This window comes from Grammomys surdaster, unplaced genomic scaffold (genome assembly GCF_004785775.1).
Source record: "Grammomys surdaster isolate TR1022 unplaced genomic scaffold, NIH_TR_1.0 126531, whole genome shotgun sequence".
In the NCBI taxonomy this organism is placed as follows: domain Eukaryota; kingdom Metazoa; phylum Chordata; class Mammalia; order Rodentia; family Muridae; genus Grammomys; species Grammomys surdaster.
Window position 1 is genome coordinate 11,119,887 of NW_021621323.1, and position 26,855 is coordinate 11,146,741.

The 26,855-nt window shown below is 42.4% G+C and overlaps 1 protein-coding gene across 1 annotated transcript in view; it reads right to left on the minus strand.

The window, feature by feature from the left end:
* Window positions 1–26,855, minus strand: part of Elovl6 (ELOVL fatty acid elongase 6) — a 117,528-nt gene that overhangs the window by 19,742 nt on the left and 70,931 nt on the right. Inside the window, exon 3 of the mRNA XM_028760466.1 lies at window positions 11,757–11,888. Within this exon, the coding sequence (XP_028616299.1) occupies window positions 11,757–11,888 (132 nt within the window). The remainder of the gene's footprint in view (window positions 1–11,756; window positions 11,889–26,855) is intronic.

Sequence of the window (26,855 nt, forward strand, 5' to 3'; positions counted from 1 at the left end):
CAGGGATCTGGTGTCTTCTTCTGGCCTTCTGGGGCACTGGTCATACATAATAATAATAATAATAATAAAAAAAAAATCATAGGAATTTCCTTTCTAACTGAAACTCATTATTAGCTTTTCAATTGTGAAGTGTACGTGGATGGAGCTCAGAAGAGTTACCCTTCAAGTGCAAAGCCCTTACAGCCGTTGTCCATGGCTCAGTCACAGACTTCGTCTCAAGAGACATCTAGCAGAGCTCATTGGGCAGCATGTTCATCACTCGTCTTGTAGACAACTGAGAGTTTCCAATTTTATGGCTCCAGAATGCTGGTAGAGCTCCTCTGCCATTTATGAATGGCCACATAGCCGTCCTTGGCAACCTCACCTAAACCTCAAGACTTCTCTCTTTTTTTTTTTTGGAAGGATGTCTGGTCATTCTTGCTTCATGGCAAGAAAAACCCCAAATCAAAGCCTTTCATGGATCCGTATGATGGGCTGTAAGATCTCGCAATCCCGATGGAATCACAGAGTGATTTTTGAAAAAGAAAACCAGTGCGCACACAAGCACATCTTAATGTGTTTAGTAGGTCTATTTAAGAAGAAAAATTAGCTCAGGCCCATCAATCTCGCTTAGGTCAGATGGAGCCTTTCTTAAGTATTCAGTTGATGTCTGGGCTTTTCTTCATGAACTTTACTTTTGAAGGCCAATCTGCTGGATTTCCTCGACATCTTGGGTACTTTACCTAGAGGTATCAATGGATACTTTTATCTCTTTAGTGACGAGGTGTGCCTCTGCCTGACACTTCAGACTGCAGCCTTGCTCAGCATTCTGTCAGTGCTGTGACAAAGGTGTGCCCTCTTATCAGAAAACAAGAAGTGTTGTCTAGAATGTGGGTAGCCTAGTCCCTTGCGTGCTGATGGAGGGGATGTAAAATGGAAGTACATGCTTAGCAGATGATATGGCAGTCACCCTAAAAGCTCAAAACACATGACCACATAATTCAGCAGTCTCACCTGGGGCCCACAGTTTATTCATAAAACCTAAAAATGAAACCTTAAAAAAAGTTATCTTCACACATGTGTTCCAGCAACAATTATTCATAACAGCCAAGAGGTAGGAGTAACCCGAGTGTCTGTCAGTGGACGAATGGATAGCAAAATGTGAACTGTTCAGATGATGTATCAATGAGCCATGGAAAGAAATTCTGACACAAGCTACAAGGTGGACAAACAGTGAGGACTTTGTGCTGAGTGCAATAAGGCCACCACAAAAAGACAGATACTACGTGACTTAGATTGTGGAATCAGCCAAAAAAGTACAGGCGGAAGTAAGGAAAGTGGTGACTTCTGGAGGCACAGGGCTAGGGAGGTGGAAATGGAGAATTCTGTAAGATAAAGAATTTCTCGGGCGGTGGTGGCGCACGTCTTTAATCCCAGCACTTGGGAGGCAGAGGCAGGGGGATTTCTGAGTTTGAGGCCAGCCTGGTCTACAGAGTGAGTTCCAGGACAGCCAGAGCTACAGAGAAACCTTGTCTCAAAAAAACCAAAAAAAAACCAAAAACCAAAAAACAAAAACAAAAAAACCTTCTAAGCCTGGTTGCACAGGTGAACACACTTGATACACACAAAGACAAAAATGGTTGAGATTAAAAAAAAAAAAAAGGCAGAAAAAAAGCAAGATTGGAAAAGGTATCTCTAAGTCTAAATTCTTGTGCTTTGAGGTCTTCCAAAAAAATCAAGTTAAGTGAATTTCTTGATAAATGACATTTAAAGTGCTAAGGAAAACAAAGAAAAAACAAAGTTCAATTGTAAGCTAAAAGTATTGGCCAGCCTATGCTACATAGCAAGATTTTTGTCCAGACATCACCCACTCTCCCACGGCCTCAACACAATTTGTAGTGTATGCTTTTGAGAAAAATGCTAAACTGGCTTCTTGAAATTAATCAAAAGTTCCAACAATGAAGAGATGAAAGTCTGAAACACACAGATTGAAGCTGACAGGCACAGGGAGGGCTATAAAAATCAGGGAGTACATACAGTCCAACATACAGCAAGCTGTAGTAGGAGCTAAGGTGGGAAGAGTTAGGAGAGGAAGAGGAAAAGGAAGAGGAGGAGCTGGAGAGAGCAGAGATGTAGGAGGATGGAGAGCCACGCAGGTATGGAGAACAGTGCGGGTAATTATTTTTATTTAGGTTACCTAATTGGGAAACAACCCTCTGTATGGACATATTGTTATTGAGCTTTACCAAACATATAAGGCCTTTGATTAATCTTTAAGAATTAGAGTCTCATTCTCTTATTGGCCCCGCATGGATGGCTGATTGGTCTGGGCAATGCCCTGCCTGCGGAGACAGCCTCTGAGGATTTTATAAGGCATAAACCTGTCAAACTCTGGCTTAATTAGGTTGTATCTAATCTGGGTTTATTTCCCCCCCCCCCCAAAAAAAAATTATTCTACATTTATTCCATGCTAGGTTCTCTTTTAGTATCCCAGAATTAATCTGTTTTATCAAGTCTATATTCTGCTGGGGTCAACTAACACACACACACACACACACACACACACACACACACAGAGTAACTTAATGATTAATGACAAAACGTCTCAGGGTAATCAAGGCGACAGGTGAGCTGATAATGGATTCCTGAGAAGGAGCCTGACCTGCCACAGCTTTGATATGAACTCACAGACAAGGCTCACAGCAGAAGAGACGGGGATGCCAGTCCAAGGCCAGGAAGGCTGGTTGTACAGGGACAGGGATGAGATATGGCTTCAAAGATTGGTATGGCCACAGCCTGTAGATAGAGCCTCTGAGTATTTTATAAGGTACAATAATCAGCAACAATAAAAATCATTTACTCAGTAGCACGGCAGAGCACTGTCTGGCTTTAAGCAGGACAGGGATATGATATGCTTTCTACTTTTAGAGACCATGTAGGGCTGCCACGTGGAGAAAGACCACAACACGGAATGACAACCTCCACATGGTTAACATACACAACTGGAGATTTTTAATAAAGAACATTTATTCTTACTATGTAATAGAGTAACTAAAGAGAACATTTAGAAAGGGCTTAGCTCTCTCATTTCTATTTCTGGGAGCTATAAACAGCAACAACAGACATAAATGAAAGACAAATTTGTGATGCTTTTTTTTTTTTTTAGCAGCTCCCTGAAACACTGTCGTGGGTGTCATACAGCAAGGAAGAAAAGATTAAAGGTCTCTGGCCTAAGCAATAAGGGTCTTGAGATAAAGAGGAACTAATTTAATTATTAACTTATTTTCTACTGATTAAATTAACTTAAAAGGAATTCTTCACAAGTTGACCAAGAACATTTTAAATAAATAAATAAACACTTAAATAAATAAACAAACACATAAATAAATGAAAACGCTTTTCAGAGCATACTGATTTTGAGGCAAGACAAACTACCAGAAGAAAATGTAGACTGAGATGAAGCAGGGATTCAGAGATATCGTTGCCTTCAGGAAGTCACTAGAGAGAATAGCCATGCTCTAGGGTTGCCTGTGTCTCCTGGCTCTGCCAAGATGGCATTAGGCCAACCAGGAAGCTGGCTGAAAAGAGCCACTCCCTGAAGTGAAATTTAATCAGAATAGGGCTGTTATCTCAGGTGAAGGTGTGCAGTTAATAGTCCACAGAGGGGGGCAAAATGTCTGTAGAGAGGTCAGCCACAAACAGGAAGCTTAGGAACACAGACAAGCATGCCAAGAGGGCCAGAGTCCCAGTCAGACTGTGCTGGGGCACAGCAAGACACACTGGGCTTCTTGTCTTGACCTGGATGTTGAAAGGAGATGTTGAAGGTGTGGAGAGCGAAAGTTAGCCTCTAGAATCAAATGGAATTGTGACTTAGAGTAAACCATGGTGGTTATAATAAATGTAGATTTTTAGGCTTGGCTACCAGGGGTTCCAACAGGTTTGAAGGGAGAATCCCAAAAACACAACTTTTAATTAACACTCAGATGCTTTTATGTAAATGGCCCCCAAGTTGAGGCTTGAGAAACCCTGTCTATGGTCTTTCTCACTTTATTTCCTTTCTGCAGTATTCTACCAGTGAGCCACACCCTCCAGCCCACAGTCCACTCTAGCAGAATCTACTTTAGCCTCTCACATTTTAGCCTTCTTCAAAACTCTGGCCCTCCAATTATGTAAAGAACGTGAAACTGAGCAAATAGCACACTCAGGTCAGACCATGCTGTGTGTGTTCACGTCCATGGGGGGACATTTCTTCCCATTCTGTAAGTTCTTTCATAGGGACCTGAATCACAACATTCTGAAATATTCCTATATAAATAACATGCTGTGGCTCATGGACACAATTCGATGAACTGTGTACCCCCATACATAAACTACACTCAAAAAACAATGTCTAAGCTAGTGTCCAAGCTAAGCTATAACAGTGCCACAAAGTTTGAAGTTTCTCCCTGTTGTTCATTATCACCTGATAATGAACTCTCTGGATCAGGAAAGTCATAAGTCCCCAGTGTGACTGGGTGGTAGCCATGCTAGGATAAACCCTGGGCCTATGGTGGCCTGAACAAGCGCTCTAGTGCACAGACCCACACTGACTGCCTGATTGGCTGTTCAGCCCAGGCAGTTCTCAAACTTGCAATCCTCTTGCCTCTGGCTTCCAGGCCCTGGCACTACACTACATTAGTGTGCTGCCACTCTGAGCCAACTGTGACAATGACAGCTGGTGAACCGAAGCAATGTCACCCATGTCATCGATAAATAAATGGTAGTGCTAAAACCACCAGAGCCACACTTTCAAATAAAGAACCCCCCTTAGGATGGAAAATTACTGTTAGCATATACTTGCTGTGTTTAAAGTTATGTTTTGAAACACGAAGTTACACGGAGAAAGATCTACATGTTCTGACAATCCCAGATTGGCTTTTATTCCTATGGAAAAATGAATCTTGAGCTACAACGGTTCAGAAACACCTGACTGTTCTGACACATTGAAAGAACTTGCCTGCCTCAACTAAAGGTTGCAAGCCTGGTGTGTATATTATTTGTAAGTTGGTGTAGGATGGTGTGGATTAAAAACCCTGACATACATTGTATAAATTGGCTGTTAGAAAGCTCCAGGAGAGCCTGTGATTTCTCTGTTTTGAACAGAGAAAAGCTGTTCATTTTAAATTAGGCTGAAACAAATTTTGGAACAACAAACATTTCCCATTAAATATGGAGGATGTCTTCCTCCCTCGGCTCCTGTGCTGCCTAGGCGGCTGGCTCTGCCTTCCCTCGCCTGGATGTTCTGCAGAAGGCTTGGGTGGGGTGGGGTGGGCTCTGAGCAGCCAGTGCCGCAATGCAGCTTCCCCAATCACTGCAGCCAACAGACCCAGCCCGAGCGCAAAGATGTTGCCGCAGAAACGTTATGTGATGTGTGCTCGCTCACCGTGTGTGCACCCTCGACTCAGGCCCACGTCCTCTCCAGCCCCTCCAGGAAGAGATCAGAGTCACCCCAACAGCTGGACAACTCACCAGTGCAAAAACAATTATTTTCACTTTTGGACTTGATCCAAAACAGGAAACAATAGAGGAGTCCTGGAACATCCCCAGGCCAGCTGCTGACAACACTCCTCGTTCTGCAAAATAATATCGAATGGATTTCTTCGTGTGCACCTGTCACAAGTGCCACAGCAAGGACACTCACTGTGCTCCTACGGTTCCTTAACCACATCTACATTTTTTGTGTAATTTTATGATTTTTCTGAGACAGGGTCTTCCTGTGTGGCCCGAGGTGGCCTAGAACTCTCTATTGTCCTTCCTAGTGTTAGAGGCAGGCACTCACTACATTTGGCTCACAGCTATGGGTTTGCATGAAGAAACAATACTTTGCAACTTTTGGTGGGTGGGATGAAGGAAGAAATAATTTTTTGAAAAGCAGTTCCTTTTGTAAGATGGTTCTCACTACAAAATACTTCTAATCAAACAGAATTCTGGTGACTTTGTTTTGTTAAAAGACAATTTTCAAAACTTTGTTTTTTTAGACTTATTTTTATTTATATATGTATATATGAACCTATTGATGCTGGTACAGCACATACATACAACACCCACAGAAGCCAGAGGGCATCAGACTCCCTGGATCTCTTAACCGTTGAGCCATCTCATCTCTAAAGATTTCTTCTTCTATGCTCAGTAATTTAGATTCAAATGGACTGTCTCTCCTTTTATCAGATCCCTGCCCTTTGGATGCCCTTTGGACTAAACAGTTTTAAGTCATAAATCTACTTAAGGGTTTATAGAACATATCACAGGGTTTGCTTTTTAAGAAAACCAGAACTAGAGAGCACAGGCAGGCTGAGGCAATTCCAACCATTATTGGTCTGAAATTCTCCAGCCTCTTACAGAATTTCCTGTCAAAGGGGCCAGGGGAGCTATGGCTAGAATTTCCTAATCCAAAGCCAACACGCCACAGGGCTCTCATTAGGGTGCAGCAGCTGTGTACTTCACAGGAGTCAAAATGAAATGTATAGTAATTCTATCAAAAAGCTGACCACAACAGCCACTGAGAAAGCCTGAGGGACTTCTGGCATCGATTACTCCACAATTTGTTAGCTAGAACTTTTGTCAGTTACATTTTCCCTGCGAAGATACCACGCTAATATTTTTTTATTCTGCTATTCACGTTCCCTTCTTTTCAGGAGTCATTTCAGATACTCAACTTAGGATGAAATGCTTAAAGAGGAAAATTAACGATGAAAACAAGCACAGTCTTCCCTTTATAAACAACCATGAAGAAGACAGGGTATGTAAAAGCAGACATATAGCCCACCTATATGCAGTCTATAGGCCTGGAATGGATTTCTATAGTGAGTTTCAGAAATGTAGGCTAAAATCAAACTTCTAAAGTTCGGTTCTAAATCTTAGGACTCTAAAGTATGAGCAGTATTTGAAATAGCAATGAATTCAGTGGAGGTTGTTTGGGTACCACAGCCTCAAGGAGGTACAATTTAGTTCTAAGTGACAATAAGAAGTGGTCAGAGAGCCTGCACCAATTTTTACTTGTGAATTTTCTGCTGCAAATGACAGGCAATGAGGCTGCTATTATCTAAGCAAATCTATCCACTGGTAGTTCTGGCAAAAACAAATGCTAGCTTCAAGGGAGAAAACTCCTGCTTCCAAGGTCATAGCCAAGTCAAGAGAGACTCAGGCACCTATCCATACCATGGTATCACCCAAAACAGTCAAGTACTGAGTATTTGGAAGTGTAGAGAGAACAGGTCGAAAGCTTCCAAGAAAGAGCTTGAAAGTACAAAAGAACGGGCTCACTGGTGACCTGCAAGTATGTTGCACACAGGAAATTTCAGAAGGAGAAATTTTAGTGATGTAACAAGAGAACCATAGTGTGAGCAAGCAATGTTTCTAGACAGCACGGATCCCACTCACTGTTCTGCTATGGTTTTCTGCTCACATCCGGACCTTGGGGACATGTGGGCTCCTGGAAGAAGGAAGACTCATTTCTCAGAACCTCAGCTACTTCATTATTTCTAAGAGAAATCTCAATAGGAACATCTAGCGCCCACTCATGTTATTCATTTTAATGTTTTCCTCTACCGATTAACAGATAACAGTGGTTGCTTCAGACCAATGTCTGTCAGTGTCATGTGGTACAATTCAGATTACAGAATTTGGCAGTTTCATAAAAATTCATGGGCTGGTGAGATGGCTCAGCGGTTAAGAGCACCGACTGCTCTTCCAGAGGTCCTGAGTTCAATTCCCAGCAACCACATGGTGGCTCACAACCATCTGTAATGGGATCCAGTGCCCCCTTATGGGGTGTCTGAAGATAGCAACTGTGCATTCACTCATAAAATAAATAAAATAAATCTTTAAAAAAAAAAAAAAAAAAAAAAAAAAATTCATTCCTTTAGTGTGATGGGCTTCTGAAGCAATTCTAATTCTTGATACACACACACACACACACAAAACCATCCCAGGCAAAAATCATGAAAATCATGGCAAACGGGAACCTTTACAAATCAATGAGGTACCACAAGAAAATTTTTAAGCATCATAATCTGTAGCTTAATCCTTAATTCAAAATAATCACTTTTGAGTGATGCAGTTGTAAATTCATGTAATCTCCTTTAAAAAGACACGCTACTTCAGTCCAGTTGAGACGACCTACGGTGTGAGTGATTCGGTAAATGATACAAAACACCTTGAGAACTGCACTGTCTTATATCAGTATGGAACTCATGTCATTGCCCAAACTGAAAATTTTAAGTTGTGACAAAAGATTCCTGGAAGAACATTCATCTATTCAGAGTAAATATCTGTGGGTAATGAGATTTAAGACTGTACGTGTGCTTTTCTTTTGCCTTTGGTTAGTTTGTTGTTTGTTTGTTTGTTTGTTTGTTTTCAAGAACAAAGTCTACTTGTAAAATTAGAAATTAAATTTTAAAAAGCTACTAGGTAAACCATACAATAACAAGAACCAAAACATCTACGACTGGGTAGTGTTCCTGGTGATAGGTCAGCAAAGTTTATGAACCCGTCATCTACCTGTACAACAGGGAGAGGCTATAACCACAGGCTGTTCTCTGGGAAGATACAACCTTGCTGTGGGGTTTGTGTGTATCAAAGTCTACCACGGGAGAATGACCTGTAGGTCAGCGCTCATCACAAGACAGCAATCTGTTCACAAAGGTGTTTGAGATGAGGCCAGAGCCTGTGTGCCTCTGTATCATCTGCAGAGCAGATGTACTCCTGTGTTCTCTTCGGCAAACCCCTCCTATAACAGCCTGGAAATCACTAACTACCACACTGCAAATTTACTTAATTAATCTAATAACCACTTCCTTGGAAACACTCAAAACTCTTTTGTTTCTAGATTCAATTGGTCTTGTCCCCTTTTATAAAGAAGTGTAAAACAGTTGTTAGTAAATCACCTTCCTTAATTTCCTTTATTAATTTTAGAAAAGAAACATTTAATACCTACTTGGGCTCCGGAGGGGTGGGGGAAAGCAAGTTATTCTTCAGACAAGACATTGGTGTGTTTAGTTATGAAAATGTTAGCAGGTGTCTTCCTGCAGGTAGAAATCCAGAACCGGAGGAGCCAATAATTTCTCAATGGCAGTGGGCTTTTTGGCTCCTAGGATGTGTTGGGCTTTTATACTTATCATTTATTTGCTATTTATATAACATAGATACTTTATCTGTCTTTGCACAGATGTTAGGTATCAGTCTGTGGCTTAACATGACACACCCATGTGTGTCATGTAACATGGTTTCTGTTTCCTTCTCCCCCACCTTGACAGGAATGGACTGAGAAAAATTTGATTCAACAAAACTTTTATACATTCAGCCTTCGAAAAAGACAAATATATCTGCTTTGTTCTGAATAAGAACAAAGAAAGTTTAAATTTCTAAATTTCCAGGTCCACTAAAACCAGGCTCTTATTACGGAAACTTGGCATGTTTTTTCTTTATCCCAGTAAACAGTAGATATTTAACAATTAAAAATAACGTCTCCTTGGTTTTCCTCAAGGCATAATTTTCTCCTAGTACCTCTTCACACACTTTTATAAATATTTAAATTAATGAATGATATACAGATGTTATTGTTAATGAATAAACTTTGAATGTACATTACTGAGCAAGATTTATTTTTAAACACAACTCTATAGCTCACTTTTTTATTCTAACCATACCCCATACTTCAAGTTACTGGAAAGATGCATTCACTTTAGATTACTGGTTGTGGTGGTTTGACTAAAAATGGCCCCCATGGGTCCATAAACAGTGGCACAATTAAGATGTGCGTCTATGATGGAGTGGGTATGGCGCTGTTGGAGGAAGTGTGTCACTGGGGGTGGGCTCTGGGGTTTCAGATGCTCAAGCCAGGCCCAGTGCCTCTCTTCCCGCTACCTGCTGATCTGTATCTAGAACTCTCTCTTCCTCTCCAGCGCCATGTCTATCTGTGCACTGCAATCCTCCTCACCATGAAGACAGTGGACTGAACCCTGAACTGTAAGCCAGATCCGATGAAATCTGATTGCCATGGTCATGGTGTCTCTTCATAGCAGTAGAAATCCTAACTAAGACACTTGTGAAGGTAAGATTCTTATAGAAAATTCTGTGAAATATTAAACACGAATATAATAAACCAACTTACAAGACACGCAAGGTTCAAAAGAATAAAATCAGGAAAAATCCTTACCAGGGGCAACTCTATGGGATAAAGTATACAGAGCAAAGGATTTCCTCACAGGGGACATTAGTAGGGGAGAGAGAGGGGAAGAGAAGGCCAGGAAATCTGAAGGGTTAATATAAACACACAAACCTTATTTTGGTCCAGGTTTTTATAAACAAACCATAAAAAGGAAGCGATAAGTCAAGTAGAAAAATTCGAAGATTGAACAAAGAATTACCACTAACTTAAGCGAGGAAATAGTACGGTGTGCATTTCTTTGAAAAGATCCTTCCCTTTTAGCCTTCACAGAATTGCTTCAGCCTGTATTATTTCCAAATTTGAGCATGCGGGGAAAGTTAGGAATAGAAGAGAAACACGACCCATTGAAAGCTGAGTACGTGTTAAGCAGGGTGCTGGGTGCACGGGACATCATTTGGACTTTAATCTGTTTATGGGTCACAGAACAGTAAATTCTACTTTTTTTTTTTAGGGAGAGACTCACAACCTGACAGGAAAAGAACTGGAAGTCTTCAGCAACAGACTCTAGTGCAAGCTCTTCAAATCCCTGGCCTCCCCAAATCCAGTGAAATAAAAAGTGCAGAGATAAGCAATCGGGGTTCCCGTGCAGGCAGCCAGCAAAATGGAATGTGCAACTCCTGGAGCTCCATGGGAAAATCCTCTTCCTGAGTGATCCTAAGAAGCGTTAGGTGACTAATGAGGCTTTTAATGATACCATCCATCTTCCCTTAGTGCTAGAAAAGCTATCCATATCATTCCAAATATAGATAGTTGTAAGATGACGGCAACGTGCTTTGTCTTTGATTTTCCCTATTCTGTCCCCATTGACCCTTCTCCTTAACTGAGTCAGAAACTGAAGGATTTGAAAAGCAAATCACAAATAGGACAAGTGACTTTGATAGCTCTGTTGGTGAATTCTGGCACCTGCCTAGACCCCAGCTGTGTGCTAATCAGCCTTGTGATGGCTGACATCACCAAATATTAGAGACAAAGGAATGTGGCTGTTGGCAGGTTGACTGAACTCCCTGGAGAGGCTAGGCAGCATCTCCACAGCTTCTGTGAGGCAGGCGCACAGGAAGAAGCACAGGAAGAACCGGCTGTATAAAAAACACATGCCAGCGAGCACAGGGAATGGAAGTGGACGGGGCTCTGGGGGATGCAGAGCAACAAAGCTCTCTGGTCTAGTGATGTCTAGACACATCCAGGGTTTGGCCTTCTGTCTCAGTGCCATCTTTACGTTAAAGTACTCGTAACAGCTCACCCAAGATCCCGAGTCCTGACTTCCAATGACCTTCACAACTTACTTGTGTGTTTTGGAATTTTATATTTATATTTGGGCAACTGGAATGACTGAATGACCAAACTTGATAGCAAAAGAAATGGCCCAAGACTTCACCTAACGGAAGATGGAGTCAATGTGACCAGAACAAAGCGATTCCTCTGCACATGACTTGATGTTCATAGTGAGAAAAGAAAAGAAAAGAAAAGAAAAGAAAAGAAAAAAGAAGAGAAAAAAGATCAGATGCAAAGACTGCTTTCTCTTGGCAGACCTGAGGAGAGGTGCGTCCTGAGGAGAATGAAAGCAACCTACCTGAAGACGGCAAGAGTCAGCGACCAGAGCACGAGCGGCTTCCGCAGTTCAAACTTGGCTCGCTTGTTCATCAGATGCCGACCACCAAATATAAAGGCAGCATACAGCGCAGAAAACAGGAAAGATTTCTTCCTATGGAGAAAAAGATGGAACAAACCTTGTGAGACAGGAGTCCTGAAATACCTCTCACAACAGCTTGCCGGTCTTTACTAAAGGCAGTTTTTTGAGTACATGCCCCACTTCGATGGAAAATTAATCTCCTTGGAGACATGTTATGTTGGCAAATTCACCCTGCCGTTTACAACAGGATACAGTGAACACCACACATTTTTCAGGCCTTAAAATAAAAAATTTCAACATAGCACCAAGGTACAAAAAGTGACCATTTTACTAAAGGAATTGCTTTTATTCTTTTTAGATAAATGAACCTAAAATACAGTCATGGTTTTGGTAAAAGGCAAGTATTAACTTGCAATATTACCGTTAATAAAAATGCATAATTGTCGGATACCGCACACACACCTGAGTTTAGGCATGTCTCTGATATAACCAGAGGACCACTGATTTAATCTGCAGGACTACTGAATGATTCTCTTCAGGTGGGTTGTACAGTCAGTCAGATCCTAGACCAATCAGATTAAAAGCACACAACAGTCACAAGTACGCATAAAAAAAATTCTTACTTGAACAACTAGTGTAAAAAAGCAGTTGTAATAAAATCAAAATGCTAGGTTCAGTTTTAGATACACATTGAGCTATATTTACAAACGAGAAAGCATATCTTAGATTTGTTTTAAAATACCCAGGAAACAAACAAAAGGTAGACACAAAGCAAGATGGAGACTGGGCTCGCTCTCTCCCCTCTTCTCTTTTACACACACATAGAAATCTCTTCACACACTGACCGTCCTCTCTCCCCATTTCTCTCTTACAAACACACAGAAATCTCTTTATAAGCTGAAAAGCTTAAAACATTTCACATTTAAAAATATCCCATAGTAAATATTTTTACCTGGATGATTAGATTGGAAAAATTTATGTGCAAGTACCCGGAGCCCATGAGGGCATCATGGGAGGGCGGTCACTGTTGGAGCTCCTGTGCGCCCACTCACAGCAGAGTAGAAATTCAACTCTTGGTGGGGGGCATCAGCAAGATAACAGGACCCTCCCAAGTCCCACTCTCTGCTGATTTGTTACTGTACAGTTTAGTGATGCCAAACCATGCAGAGAAGGAGTGACAGACTGAGAAGGGTGGGATGGGGACCTCAGAGGCCTTGTAAATAGTTTAAACCTTTAAGCATAGTTCTAGAGATAAAAAGCCATCTCTTAGAATGGGTATTCCCAATGCAACTACACTGAGAGGGAAATGGTCAAAGAATAAGCTGCAAGACACAGTATAAAAACCAAAATGCTAAAGAAGGTAGCATGTAAAATGCTTCATAAATCATTCCTCTGATTGTTGGCTTTACTATGTATCTAAGAAACAGCATTCCTTACAGACACCTACTTGGTGAGCCACACCTTGTAAAGCTATGATACCAGGAATCAACTGAATGTAACCCCTCGACACGGCAAGTGCCTGTTGAGAAAACATGGTCCTGGCACAAAGCAGGCTTTTACAGAACAAGTGATGACAATCTCATGGTATCAAAGGTTTTTTTTTAAAAGGGCAAATAACAGCACTTGATACCGTAGGTCCTCAGAAGACATTGAACAAATGAGCAGCTGGGGACACTGAGAGAAAATGTATTTCCCCAGCAGTGTATTTAAAAACAACTGAAGAAAAAAACTCCAATAGATTATGGTACATTTTCCTCCTCTGACAAATATTTTCCCCTCGAAAGCAAAGCAAAAAAAAAAAAAAAAAAAAAAAAAAGAAGGCAATTTTATGGAGAACTATAGGCTATTATTCAAGGGCCACTCTCATCCATATACACATACATATACATGACTGTATTTTCGCTCTAAAGTCTCCGAAGGGAAGATCATATAGAAGGAGATTCACTTTTCTTAAACTCATATGAAGTTAAGATACATAAAACATGTAAGGCTCATGCATAAGCAATGACTTGCTAAAATAAAAAAAAAAAAAGAAAAGAAATGGAACCCTACTGTTAATGCAGGCTATGCATTAGACAGCATGAGTCTTTTCTTCTTAATTAGGAAAGGTAAAGGTAACGAGTTATTGCAACTACAAGGCCTTTCTTTACTTAGTACTTCTCCTGTGTGGACATCCCAGGGAAAGACCTTATCACTTAATCCAATGACCCCACCTTCTGCTGAAATACTACTTCCATTTTAGAGAAAAGAAGTGGGGTTAGAGGTTAAGCAGCCTAACTTAGGCCTGCCTGTTCTCAGTAAACTTCAGCTGAAAGCCGGGTTGGATCTCTATGTGCTGACTCCTAAGCACGAAGGAAGGGCTCCTTTAGTGATTACTGAGTAACTGAGCAGAACAGTTTTACTGGGAAAACCCCAAGGCGCACACCTGGCGCCATCATGCTCCATCTGCTGAGTCCCCCAGATCTGTCAAGTGTTCAGCCATAGCCTCCCTGCTTCTTTGAGAATGCTCAAAACATTCCCTGGAGATGTCTTTTCATTTGTTAAAAAAGAACCATTCTCCTTTGACGTGTATGAGTGTTGGCTTACATACATGTATGGCGTCATGTGTGCGCCTGCTGTCTGAAGGAGCCAGGACAGGCCACTGAATCCCCTGGAACAGGAGTTACAGAGAATTATGAGCAGTCACGTGGGTATCCAGAACTGAACCTGGATCCTCTGCAAGAGCAGCAAGCGCTTTTTATCCCTGAGCCATCTCTCCAGCCCTCAGCATTAGCTCTTAGTCACAGGCCCTGGTTTTGGATGCATGGACTGAATTTCTTGTAATCATGTGCCAGCCAAGTACAATGATGTCATATCATTCTAAGTCAGCCAGAGGAAAATGTGCTTCAGGAAACACAGAGAACTAGCTTTACACGGTTCTTTAGAAACTTTCTATAATTTCAGACTCGGGGGCACACACCACCAACCCTAACATCTAGTAGAGGCAGGAAGATCAGGAATTCAGAGCCAGCCTCATCTGCTTAACCAGTTTGAAGCCAGCCTGAGCTACGGGAGACAATTTCTCTGAGGAAATCATCAGTCAACAGCTAGGACCTCCAAGGCAATCAGACTGTGGCCCAGAACTGGAGAATTATAAGGAAACTTACAAGGAGAGTCTAGGGAGAGGCCACGCCCCTCATTCCACAGAAGAGGGAATAAGAAGGGTCTTGGCATTAGTAGCTCATAGTCACTGTATACACTGGTCAGACCACCCTAAATGTTCGTGGTTAATACCAAAAAGCTTGGGAGTCAGAAACGGACTGTTCCAGGCTCTATGTGAGTCCTAGACAGTCAGCAATGAGGACATCGGACATTACGAAACCAAGCACTCACTGCAACTATGGGCATCTTCTACTTTAGTGAAATGTAAACCACGCTTTGGGTGAGTTTTGTGTTAAACAGGGTTCTTCCATAAAAATTATGGCATTTGCAAGGAGATTGGATAAAATTGGGTGTCTTAATAACAAGTGAAAGAAGCAGATACAGAAAGACGAGTGGAGAGTGCTCCCTCTCACATGTGAAAGTCGGATGAAAGAAAGCAGAGGAGGAGGAGGAGGAGGAAGAGGAGGAGGAATCGGCTGCAGCTCGGCAGCAGACAAGAGACTGGTGAGAGGTGGCCAGCAGGAGGAAGGAGGATGATGGAAGGGATGTGATTCATGAAAACATGGAGTAAAAAGCTTAAGACTCCCTCAGTAGGAGAGCCACCCACTGAAGTATTAACGCATGCTTCCCACTGGTTAGAAGGTTTGGCAAACTGGGCCACTGAGGTGACTGAGAATAATGGGCTTTCCCACCCACACCTCTCTGGTAAAGGTTCAACCGAAGTCAGGTTGAGCAAGTCAGGATGAAGTCAGGTGACTGGTCACCTACTATTATTTAGGGTAGATTAATGCCCTGATGCGTCAATAGGAATCCAATAATTCTCCATTTTCCTGTAGGCACCCAGGGACTGGAAGAATGGGGTGACTGTGATGCTTGATTATCAGATATTAGTAATTTCTAGGTAGCGCAGAGTTACTTTGCTTAATAAGCCTTAATGTACATCACATAACACCACCCTTCCTCACGGTTATTTAATAAGTACTCTCTGGTGGTGACATGAGTTCATTACTAGGCACTGAACCAAATAAAAGTTACGCAAACTAAACAAAACAAAACAAAATCTCTAATGTGGGGCCTGAGAAGACAGGTCAACAGGTGAGGAGGACCTGAGTTTGAATCTCTAGCACCCATGTAAAAAGCCTCACATGGCCATGTGTGTCTGTGACACTGTTGGTTGGGCTCAGAAAGGAGCTCTCTAGAGCTCTCTGGTTAGCCAGTCTACTGGGAAACTTCTGGTTCAGTGAGAAACAATTTGTCTTAGAAACAAAATCAAAAATCAACCAAGTAACAGCCACAAGAAACAAGGTGGAGAACGACACAAAATAGCACTCTCGTCTGGCCTCTGCAGTGGGGACACAAACACAGGCATGTATGCACACATGTTTACCATGCAGAAACTTTTTGTCCCTTATTATCATCAACAAGGAAAGTGAATAAATAATGGAAATTAGTCTATAACTAGTAATAAACAGCTAAGCAGCTACTTACAGATTTGGATTTCTCTACAACACAACTTTATCCCTAGTCATTCCTGGAGGTGGGCCTTTATGCTCACTAGCCTAACTGAACACTGAGTATAAATTCAAACACATTTAAAAACAAAAGCCTCATGGAGACCAGTACTTAGCCTGTACCCCCTTAACGTTCACACTGAAATCTGACAGCTATCAGGCCCTCCTCCAAGAGTCAAGCAGGTTGGTTTTCCAACTAAAGAACTTTTCATGTGGGTGGTATTTCAACACAGGATAACTGCTAATGAGCACCTTGGAAAGATGGCCAGAGTTCCTTCCTCAGTCTTTTACGTTGTGCCTAAATGGCCTTGTTTACGGCTGCCATGCCTATCACAAGGTACAAAAAAAAAAAAAAAAAAAAAAAAAAGAAGAAGAAGAAGAAGAATCAAAACAAAACAAAACCAAAAAAACTGTGGAAGTGAAAACCATCGTGGCAGAAGAGAATAAAGACAGAGGAATTCTTTGCACCTCCCAGTTCAGGTGATATTAAAAAAGTAGTCTATGTTGGCTGGGCATTGTGGGGCATATATCTAATCCCTGCACTTAGGAAGCAGAGACAGGAGAATCTCCATGAGTCCAAGACCAGCTTGGTCTACAGAGTTCGTTCCAGGACATCCAGGACCCTGTCTCAAAGAGAAAAAAAATCAAATCAAAAAAGAAACAAAGCAAAACAAAACAAAATGATAGGGTTTACACTACAGAGGAATCCAAGATGTCTCCAGTTCAGATGCTGACTCAAGCTTTGGAGCCCTCTGGAAAGTAAGAGTTTGGAAAGTCGGGGTCCTGGAAAGTAAAGCAGACCACACACGGCTTTGGTTGTTTATGGTGTTGTTTCCGATTAGGTAAGAAGATAAAAACAACGTTTTTTTAGAGACAGGTTCTCAGGTTGTATTCTTGATGTTCCAGTGATGGCTGAATTCTGTCACACTTTTGCAAAGTCTAAGATTTCAAACAGACAAATATGTTTTCCTATGAAAGTGACCAGAATTTTCTCAGTAGCTTCATTAACTGTTTTAACATGCTTCAAAATCCCGAAAAATAAGTTTGTGAATAGAAATATATCTGGGATTAACAGAGGCTTCGAGATGAAAAGGTGAAGCCAGTTAACTAAAGAGAAGGGCGATGTTCTTGCCTGTTCTGCTTTGACCCAAGAACCTAAGGAATGTGTGATTTCTGAGCTACTTTGGGTGCAAACACCTCTCTCCCACTTAGCCCCCTCCCCCAGGTGCTAATTTGGAGATCACAGGTTTTCCTTATGTATTTCTTTAAGGTGAGAAAAACCATGATTTTGTAATTCAGTTTTTTTTATTTTATTTTAAAGTAGGCCAAAGTATAATTACATTCAGTGAAACTGAGTGAACACCACCACATCCATCTTCCCCTCAGGTCCAGCTGTCGTAGGCACAGACCTGGCACAAGGCTATGCAGCAAACAAGGCTTCCTATTCACCACATTTTTTAAAAAGTAAAACAGAATGCCTGGTTGTAAGTGAAAACAGGATGAGGGGGGAGAGAGTATGCTCTCAGATGTAACAATCCTCGGCCAAAAATCTAAGCAAGAGGTTCGAGCACCAGCATCCACGTAAAAAGCCAGTTATGGGGGTGCATCCCAGGACCCAGAGCTCCCTGGCTAGCCAAACTGGCCTACATAGTGAACTCTAGGCTAGTGAGAGGCCATGACTCAAAAAGAAATTTTACAATGATACCCAAGGTTGACCTCTGACTTGCACAGGTATGCACGCACATGAATTTGCACACACCTGTGCAACCCCCCCCACCCTCAAACAAACAAATGAAATTAAAGCAACCAACCAACCAACCAACCAACCAACCAACCAACCAACCAAATAAACTACTCCAAATCCAGCACCACCCATCCTTCCTTTGTGGACTAATAAGCTTCCAGATACTATCTTAAAGTAAAATATAATAGTCTACTGCCTTGCCAGGAGTGGCAACTTACAGGCCTTTAGTCCTAGCTCTTAGAAGGCAGAGGCAGGTGGATTTCTGTGAGGTGACATTTGGGTCCTGAGAAATGGCTCACCAGCTAAGAGACCTTATTGCTCTTGTAGAAACCTGGGCTCCATTTCCAGCAATGCCTTATAAACCACCTGTAACTCCAGCTCCAGCAGATCTGACGCTGTCCGGCATCCATGTGTAACTGCACACACAAGCACGTAGGCATAAAACATACACATAAAAAGTAATACATCTAGAAGAACGAATTAGATTTATCAGAGAGCTAGGGACAATTGGAAGTGCATGCATTAAAAGGAGACGAATCTAGACAATGGAACCGGAACTGGATTTCAGATTTGCAAGATTCAGTCAATCTGGGAGGAATTTTCCTAGATTTAAATCAAGACTGAGAAAGATGATAGCCACACAGACAGCTAGATAAACAGGCACAAACATGTCCATGTCTGCTTAGAGCTTCTCTATCCTCAAGGGCCAGGGGATGGAGAAAGAAGACCCACGTCTGTTGCTTTTCTTGATCATACTGTCTTCTCAGAGTGCTGGAAACAAGCTAGGAAGTAAAGTTCAGGCAGGGAACCATGTTTCTATGGTGACGGCTAGCGGAGTGAATACACCCATAGCTAACTTTTCCCTTGATATAAAACCTCAGAAGGAAAAGGGAGATGCTGTGAGGAAACACAGCAAACGCTATTCATAGAGCAGAGAGGAAACGACTCTACAGCAAAGAAGATTAACTCACAGTTGGAAATTAAGACTGAGCAAAAAGTAGCAGCATGATTGAAGCTAACAAACTGAAAAATGTCTTAAGCATTGTATTTTTTTTTTTTTTTTTTTTTTTAACCAGAGATTATGGCCCATTACCCAGGAAAGGGCTACAGATTTGATTTCTCTTGAAAATAATGGCAAAGTTTTTATTCAGATATTCATATTGTTCCTTCAAAATCCAAATGCTCATCACCACGATGAAAACCATTATTGTGCGCAATTAACACAAACTAACAAGATATGCAAAGTAAATATTCATAATATCAGGCATCCTCACTCTCAATAGTAATTAAAAGCCTTTGACTCTTACTCTTAAAGGGAAACAAAAACTGGATGAGCGCTCACTCAGCGACGTAGTTGGATTGTGTTAGTCTCAAAGTCGGTGGTTTAGACAAGAGTTTTCTTTTATTGGATATTTTCCTTATTTACATTTCAAATGTTATCCCCTTTCCAGGTCTCCCCTCTGGAAACCCGCTATCCCATCTCCCCCTCCCCCTGCCTCTATGAGGGTGCCCCCCACTCACCCGTCCACTCCTGCCTTCCCACTCTGGCATTCCCCTACACTGGGGCATTGAGCCCCCACAGGACCAAAGGCCGATCCTCCCACTGATGTCCAACAAGGCCATTCTCTGCCACATACCCGGCCATAGCTATGGGTCCCTCCATGTGTACTCTTTGGTTGCTGGTCCAGTCCCCAGGATAGACAAGAGTTTTTATATTATGGTGAGGAGATTACAAATTTAAACAAAGTCTCTGTGGCTAAAGTCAAGGGAGTCAAAATGGCTGCTTTGTCCTGGTGGCCCCAGGCAGAGCCTGTTTCCCTGCCTTTCACAATAGAGGCCCTGGGCTTTGGATGCCTCATCTCCATCTTTCAAGTATACTGTCCCCAATCCCCACTGGTGTGGTCATGTCAACTTCTCTGACTCTTGTTCCCTTGCTTTCTTTGCAGGGTTCTTGAAATTACTACAGGCCAATGAGATCATCCATGACCACAGCCTAGAAAGATGCTCCTATCTCAAGGATCCATGAGGTCTGACTGGCTCCAATTATTCCTTATCCATCTCTCCATCTCAACACTCTTAACCTAAGCACAGCTGCAGAGTCTCTGATGGAACAGACAGTGAAGCAGTCACAGGGATGCAGGACTAACCCATAGCACACCTATGAGGAGCTCTTACCCAGTTTGCCACAGAGACCCTTGAGCTCACCTACAGATTTCTCCACTAACACCAAGGACACTAGGAGGTGATACTTTTTGTCCCTAGGAAGACATATGATGATATATATCTTCAGTGGAGTGGAAGGTGGCACCCAGTTCCCAGTGTGTGGAGACCGGAGAAACTGAGATCCAGTCATCCACGACAAAACGTGGCATAACACACAGTCTCAATGGTGCTGAGACCAGGAAGCTCTGGACAAACAAAAAAACTACAAAAGATATTAAGAGAAATTAGAAAACTCAAAGGTATGATGTTAAACTCAAAAACAGCCTCACAAATATGTTTACTGCTGGGATGGTACAGTCTATGCTCTGCTGAGCTTAACTTCCTTTGCTGTACTATTCCAAGCATTATACACCCAGTAAGGCCTTACCCAGCAGCCAACACAGCCAACACATTCCCCCCTCAGTCTCTGAGTACTTCACTAGTCTCATGGCTGTGGAACAATGGTCCAGCTGGCCACAAAAGCTGGTTTAGATTCAATCATACCAACCACTGGAGTGCTGCAAGCCTTCCCTGCCTGGAAGGTCACCTGAAACTACACTTGAAAATTCATCTGCAGTCAGGAAAGAAGATAGTATAGAAGCAGACACCACTGCCTAGACATTCCCTCTCTCATCCCACACAGAGTTCAAGTCCCTACAGCCAAGTTCCAAGTTGTTGTGATGTTTTCATCTTCCAATTAGCTCCATCTTTGCAAGGTAATTGCACAAAAAGGCAATCTCAACTCAGGAGAGAGCAGTGTTCCTATCCCTCTGTTCCTTGTTTCTCTATGTCATCAGCGTGGGAAAAATCTCTTGTTCAAGACAAGTCGATCTGATAAGGTTTCCATGGGAGTCACTCCACTTTTAAGTGCTGGAATTGTGAAGAAACTAGGTGTTGGTTGTGATGAACAAATTCAAGGTCGTAGAAATGGGAGAATGATTCAGCCTGGTTACAGCTCTTCAGAGGCTTTTGCTCTCTGTTTTAGCAATGTTGCAGGCAGACTTTCTACTGATGATACAAACAGCTAAACGAGTTTGCCTGGTGGCCATTCCTTCTGTCTGCACCCTTGTCATCGGTTTCTCACGAGGAAACCAGAGCTAGACCTCCCAGACAGTGTTCCCAGCTGGCTCAAGGAGCCTTTTATCTTCATAGTTTAGGCCACTTTTATCTTTATATCTATTCACATCATTTTCCACAAAGACTTTAGTGTTCCCCTCCCCCCTTATTTATAACTTCAAAACCAAAGAAGGAAAAAAAAGATACAAAGGTCTCCTGGGGGGGAATTTTTTTTTTTTAACAAGAAAAATCACTCAGAAAATAGGCATTCATCCATTTCTTTTGAGAATTAAAGACTTTGTTTATCTGTCGGTTTTTGTGAGACAGCTTGGTAATCTCTCCTTCATTTGCAAGTCAGGTGATGTTCGCAATGTGAGTGAAATGTAGCTGGGATGGATTCTTCAGTGCAGCTTCAAAGAAAAGGTTCTCAAAACTCCAGTTTGGAAGGCGCTTCTTTCTCCAGGCGGTATCAGGAGGAAAAATGATTAAGCACAAGGAAACTTAGTCTCTTTCCCCTGGAGAACTGGAAGGCTGATGTTCCTCACATTCCCAGGGGCAGCACTTTTAGGAACATGCACTGCCAGGATGTGTCAGACACCAACGGGCGCACACACATGCACACTGCATCACTACAGCAGAGGACAATCTTGCAAAGTCAGCTCTCTTCTACCTTCACCTGGCTTCCAGGGGTCAATCTCAGGGTACATGTGGCTCAGCAAGCTCCTCCCCTCACTGAGCCATCTCACCAGCCTCCCAATTTTTGGCTTTAAGACTGTAAAGCACAGCTGGAACCCATTTTTTTTTTCTCTTTAAGAAAGTATATCTTTCCTTGAGCCATGTTCATTCATAAGACAATTACAACATTTTCACAGGGAGGCAAATATCCAAGAAAACCTGGATAATAGTGTCCCAGTTTAGGGGAACTGTCCTTTTGTCTCTGCATTCTTTAAGACAACAACTGCCAACTGCCTATCCAGAGGTTTCCCACACATACTGACAGCCAGAGTTCCTTGACCACTTAAGGGCGGGATGTAATATAAGATGTTTGAGAGGCAGGGGTATCTCAGTAGGTAAGTGCTGGCTGGACAAGTGAGATAACTGAGTATCTGGATCCTTAGCACCCATGTGACAGCCACCATGTTGGGCTGTAAGCTCAACATGGGCCTGGCAGATCAGTGAGAACCCATCTTATAGAGCAGAGTGGCTAGACCATGGTAACATACTTGGGAGGCAGAGGCAGGAGGATCTCTGTAAATTTGAGGCCAGCCTGGTCTAAAGAGTGAGTTCCAGGATAACCAGGGGTACATGGAGAGACCTTGTCTTGAAAAACAAAACAAGCCAGGCAGTGGTGGCGCATGCTTCTAATCCCAGCACTTGGGAGGCAGAGGCAGGTGGATTTCTGAGTTTGAGGCCAGCCTGGTCTACAGAATGAGTTCCAGGACAGCCAGGGCTAAACAGAGAAACCCTGTCTCGAAAAACCAATTAAAAAGAAAAAGAAAGAAAGAAAAGAAAAACAAAACAATAAAAAGTAAAGTGGAGAACACTGATTGATCTCTGGGCTCCTATATGTGCACACACACACACACACACACACACACACACACACACACACACACAGAGAGAGAGAGTAGAATACGTGCCACCAAACTCAAATACCCATATGCACATGACCACAGGAATATGTACATATACCTAAATACCTGTGCACATACAAAAACACAAAACCTAACTAGTACGTTGTAATAGATGTTTGTGTCTTCACATAAACAGATTTGTTATGTAGTCACTAGCTTTTCTAAAATCCTCTATGGAAAAACATTAGAGCACACAAGTATCAATAGGAAGTTATACAAGGACAAGAATTTATATTTCTAATATGTAACACAAACGTTGCTATTAGCCAACCATTCTTATTACTTGACTTGCCATTTTGCAGAGCTCTGTGAAGTTATTTTCTGCTGGCTTTAACTTGTCACCACTGTGCTTTTATTTTTCTTTAACATACCAACTATAGCAGTTAATCTCTTTTGTGTGTCACATGTAAGTCACCATGCTTGTCTCCTCTTCAACATCCTGATGAGTCTCAGCTGTCTTCCTTGATTTTGAATACCCAGGGTCTTACATCACAGAGCTTTCTGTAAGTGTCTCTCTATCATACAAGCGGATATATAACATATTGGATTCTTAACAGATCTCATGTTGCTGGGTATGACAGACCATACCGTTGATCCTAGAACTCAGGACACAGAGCAGGTGGTTTTATGAGTTTGAAGCCAACCTAGTCTACAAAATGAGTTCCAGGCCAACCATGACTACACGGTAAGATCCTCTTTCTAAAATAAAATCTTTCACGGGGGACATATTTTAAGGAAGAAGAAAATATATTAGTGGGTGGGATAATTTATGCTAAAGCTGGCTATGAGTCTGTGCTTCAAACTTACTAGATTCTAAATCTAGACAGCTAAAAAAAAAATGATTTTATGGTTTTTCTCTTTCCCAGGTGCTAAAAGTGTCCAGCAAATTCCTGCAATTCCATTAGCTTTTTGTTTTGTTTTTAACATTTGTGGAAAGCTTGTTGTGGTTTCCCAGGCAAACTGGGATGAGGAAGACTGGATGACAGCGTCTATATGCCCACTCGTTTGGGGCCTAACACCACCTACCATTTTCTCAGTGTGACTATTAAAAGTCATCAAGGACAATGTGGACAGGAATAACTGACATCGGTGCTGTGAATGCACAGCCTGTCCTCTGGGTCCTCCTCCTCAGCCAGCACACTCAAAGGGCACCTAAGTAAGCAGAGCAGAACGTGGTTTTTGGTAGGCAAGGATTTGCCAATAACAAAGCCCAGTATTCTGATCAGCCTGAAAACAGAACGATGTGATACTGTACCACAGTAATTGGAATATTCAAAGAAATTTGTGGGGTTTGGGAAGCGGAGAGGCGCTGGCTCAAGGTAAAATAAAAACATGGACTGGATGGCTGGCTGGCCTGAGCTGGAGCTGCAGAGCCCAGAGTGGAAGGCGAGAATGGACTTTCAAAAGTTGTCCTCTGACCTCCACACACACGTGACGACGGTATGCACGATCCCACACTCACATGTACATACACATGTACACACATCACACACAGACACACAGACAGACAACACCCTCTCCCCCACACACACAACTGAAAAAAAATCAGCACAAAAGTCACAAGATTCTGAGCTCAATGGAAAGGGACCACTTAAAAGCATTATACCGAGAAAGGGATGTGTTAACAAATGGACTCTCATTGGTCCTCTACAAGAGATGTTTCTGAAACAAAACAAAAACAAGAAAAAACCCAATTAGCTTTCTCCTCTCTGATCTATTTATCACAGAAAGAAAAGAAAGGCTCCTCGTACATATTTAACTACTTAATAGGTGTCAATAAGGAAGGAAGCCATTGGTATCTATTGGTTGATTCAATCAAAAGTTAAAAGGCCCATGACATGCTGCTAATTATCCACACACATTATCTGCAGTCCTGAAGCCTAGACAGGAAACTGCTCATTCTTTTCACGACCAATCAGAAGTCCTGTTGATCCCCTGAAAGTCAGTCAGTTCTGGCTGAGCTGGACCTGGTCATTCAGAGTAGAGTGCTGGGTTACACGCTCTCAATGTTACAAAGGTGGTTTCTCTGCCTTGCACTGACAGGTGGAGGACTTCTCACAAGACTAGCTAGGGGTCTAACACTGGTCTCTGCCTCTCGGGTAGCAGCTGGAGGGCGGTAGGCAGGGCACCATCCTTGATTCTACAAAACTGCTGTGGGGTGAACCCAACTGACCTCCAGCAAATAGCAGGAAGAAGCACTTCACTGTTTGGCCATTTGTAAACTCATGCTCTTAGGTTTTTAGTATCTGCCCTTTGCCTATGTAATCCCATAGATCCTTATATGGAAAGAAGAAGGCGATAAAAGCTTCCAAAGTAACCCAGGTCACACAACCAAAGGAACTCTGTAGTCATGAAAGGGTCTGGGAGGTCTCTGGTCTACAAATACCCTCTTTGTGCTCGATGGGGCTGGGAAGGGGCAGAGAACTGAACAGTATCTACCCAGTGTTTCAGCCCTGCCAGCCCTCCATGAGCCTACCCCATTATGGGGTCGAGTGATCTGGATATGTGGTGACTAGGGAGAACTTGGGCTAGCAAGACAGCTCCACAAGTAAAGGCACTTGTCTCTAAGACCACCTGATCTTTTCCTTCTCAGTCACTCTGGATTTACTGAGGCAGACTCTCACTAGAGTCACCTGGAGCTCAGCGGTTTAGCTGGTCAAGCTAGTGAGTTTGACCCCAGGGTTCCCGTCTCTGTTTCCTGAGCACTGGCATGACAGGCATGCTGCCATGCCCACTCGACTTTTATACGTGGGAGCCAAGGATTTGAACTCTGGGCTTCATGGTTTCATGGCAACTGCCTTGTTCACTGAGCCATCTCCCCAGCTGTGGCCTCAAAAGTTCAGGTTTGCAAGAGAAACCTGAGTGGAAAGAAGAATATGCAATCAAGAGCAACTGAGAAGGACATCCAAGTCAACATCCGGCTTCCACAGGCACCCATGTACACACGAGCCCCTCCCTTGCTCGCAGCGAGGAAGGGTTGGTTCTTTAAGAAAGCGGCTAATGTCTTAATTAGACAAGAGCTTGACTACAGGCACATTGATGTTGCTTCACTAGCAGGCTGGTTTTTTTGGCAAGTGTGATTCTTGACAAGGACAGGGAAAATGGATTTGGAGTTTTCTTTGTGAGTCAGCAGGGAGCAGAGTACAACACAGGTGGCACATGCTCAGAGCGAAGCTTATATGACACCACAGAAATGAAACTGCCAGAAGTGAGAACCAATGAAACATGACTTTTAATCAACAACAACAATGACAATAATAATAAAAGTAGCTAAGTGATTTTGTGATGAAAACAGGGTCTCTGGGTCCTGGGTCCTGACTAATGGCAGCTGGTTAGTAAGCCCCAGGGTATCTCTACTTCCCCAGAGCCAGGATTACGAGTACATACCAGCCACTTCTGGCTTTCTACAAAGATGATGGAGATCTAACTGTGCTCCCCATGCTTGCTTGCATGGCAAACACTTAACGAGTGAGCTATCTCTCCAGCCCATGTTCACACTTTCTAAGCACCTTTGCCTTAAGTGTTTCCCAAATTAGCCTACTGCCTACCCACAAAAGGAGCCTCCCTGGCTGTTAATAATACAAACTTCCTCACTTTAAGAGAATGCAACTGTACCACAGATCAAAATCAATTGTAGTCTATAATAAAATTCAACGTTACTACTATCTATATAAAAAGAATGAATAAAAATGAAACTAAAAGGCTGTGAATTAAAATGAACAGTCTCGGGGTGGCGGCATTGCAGATGGAG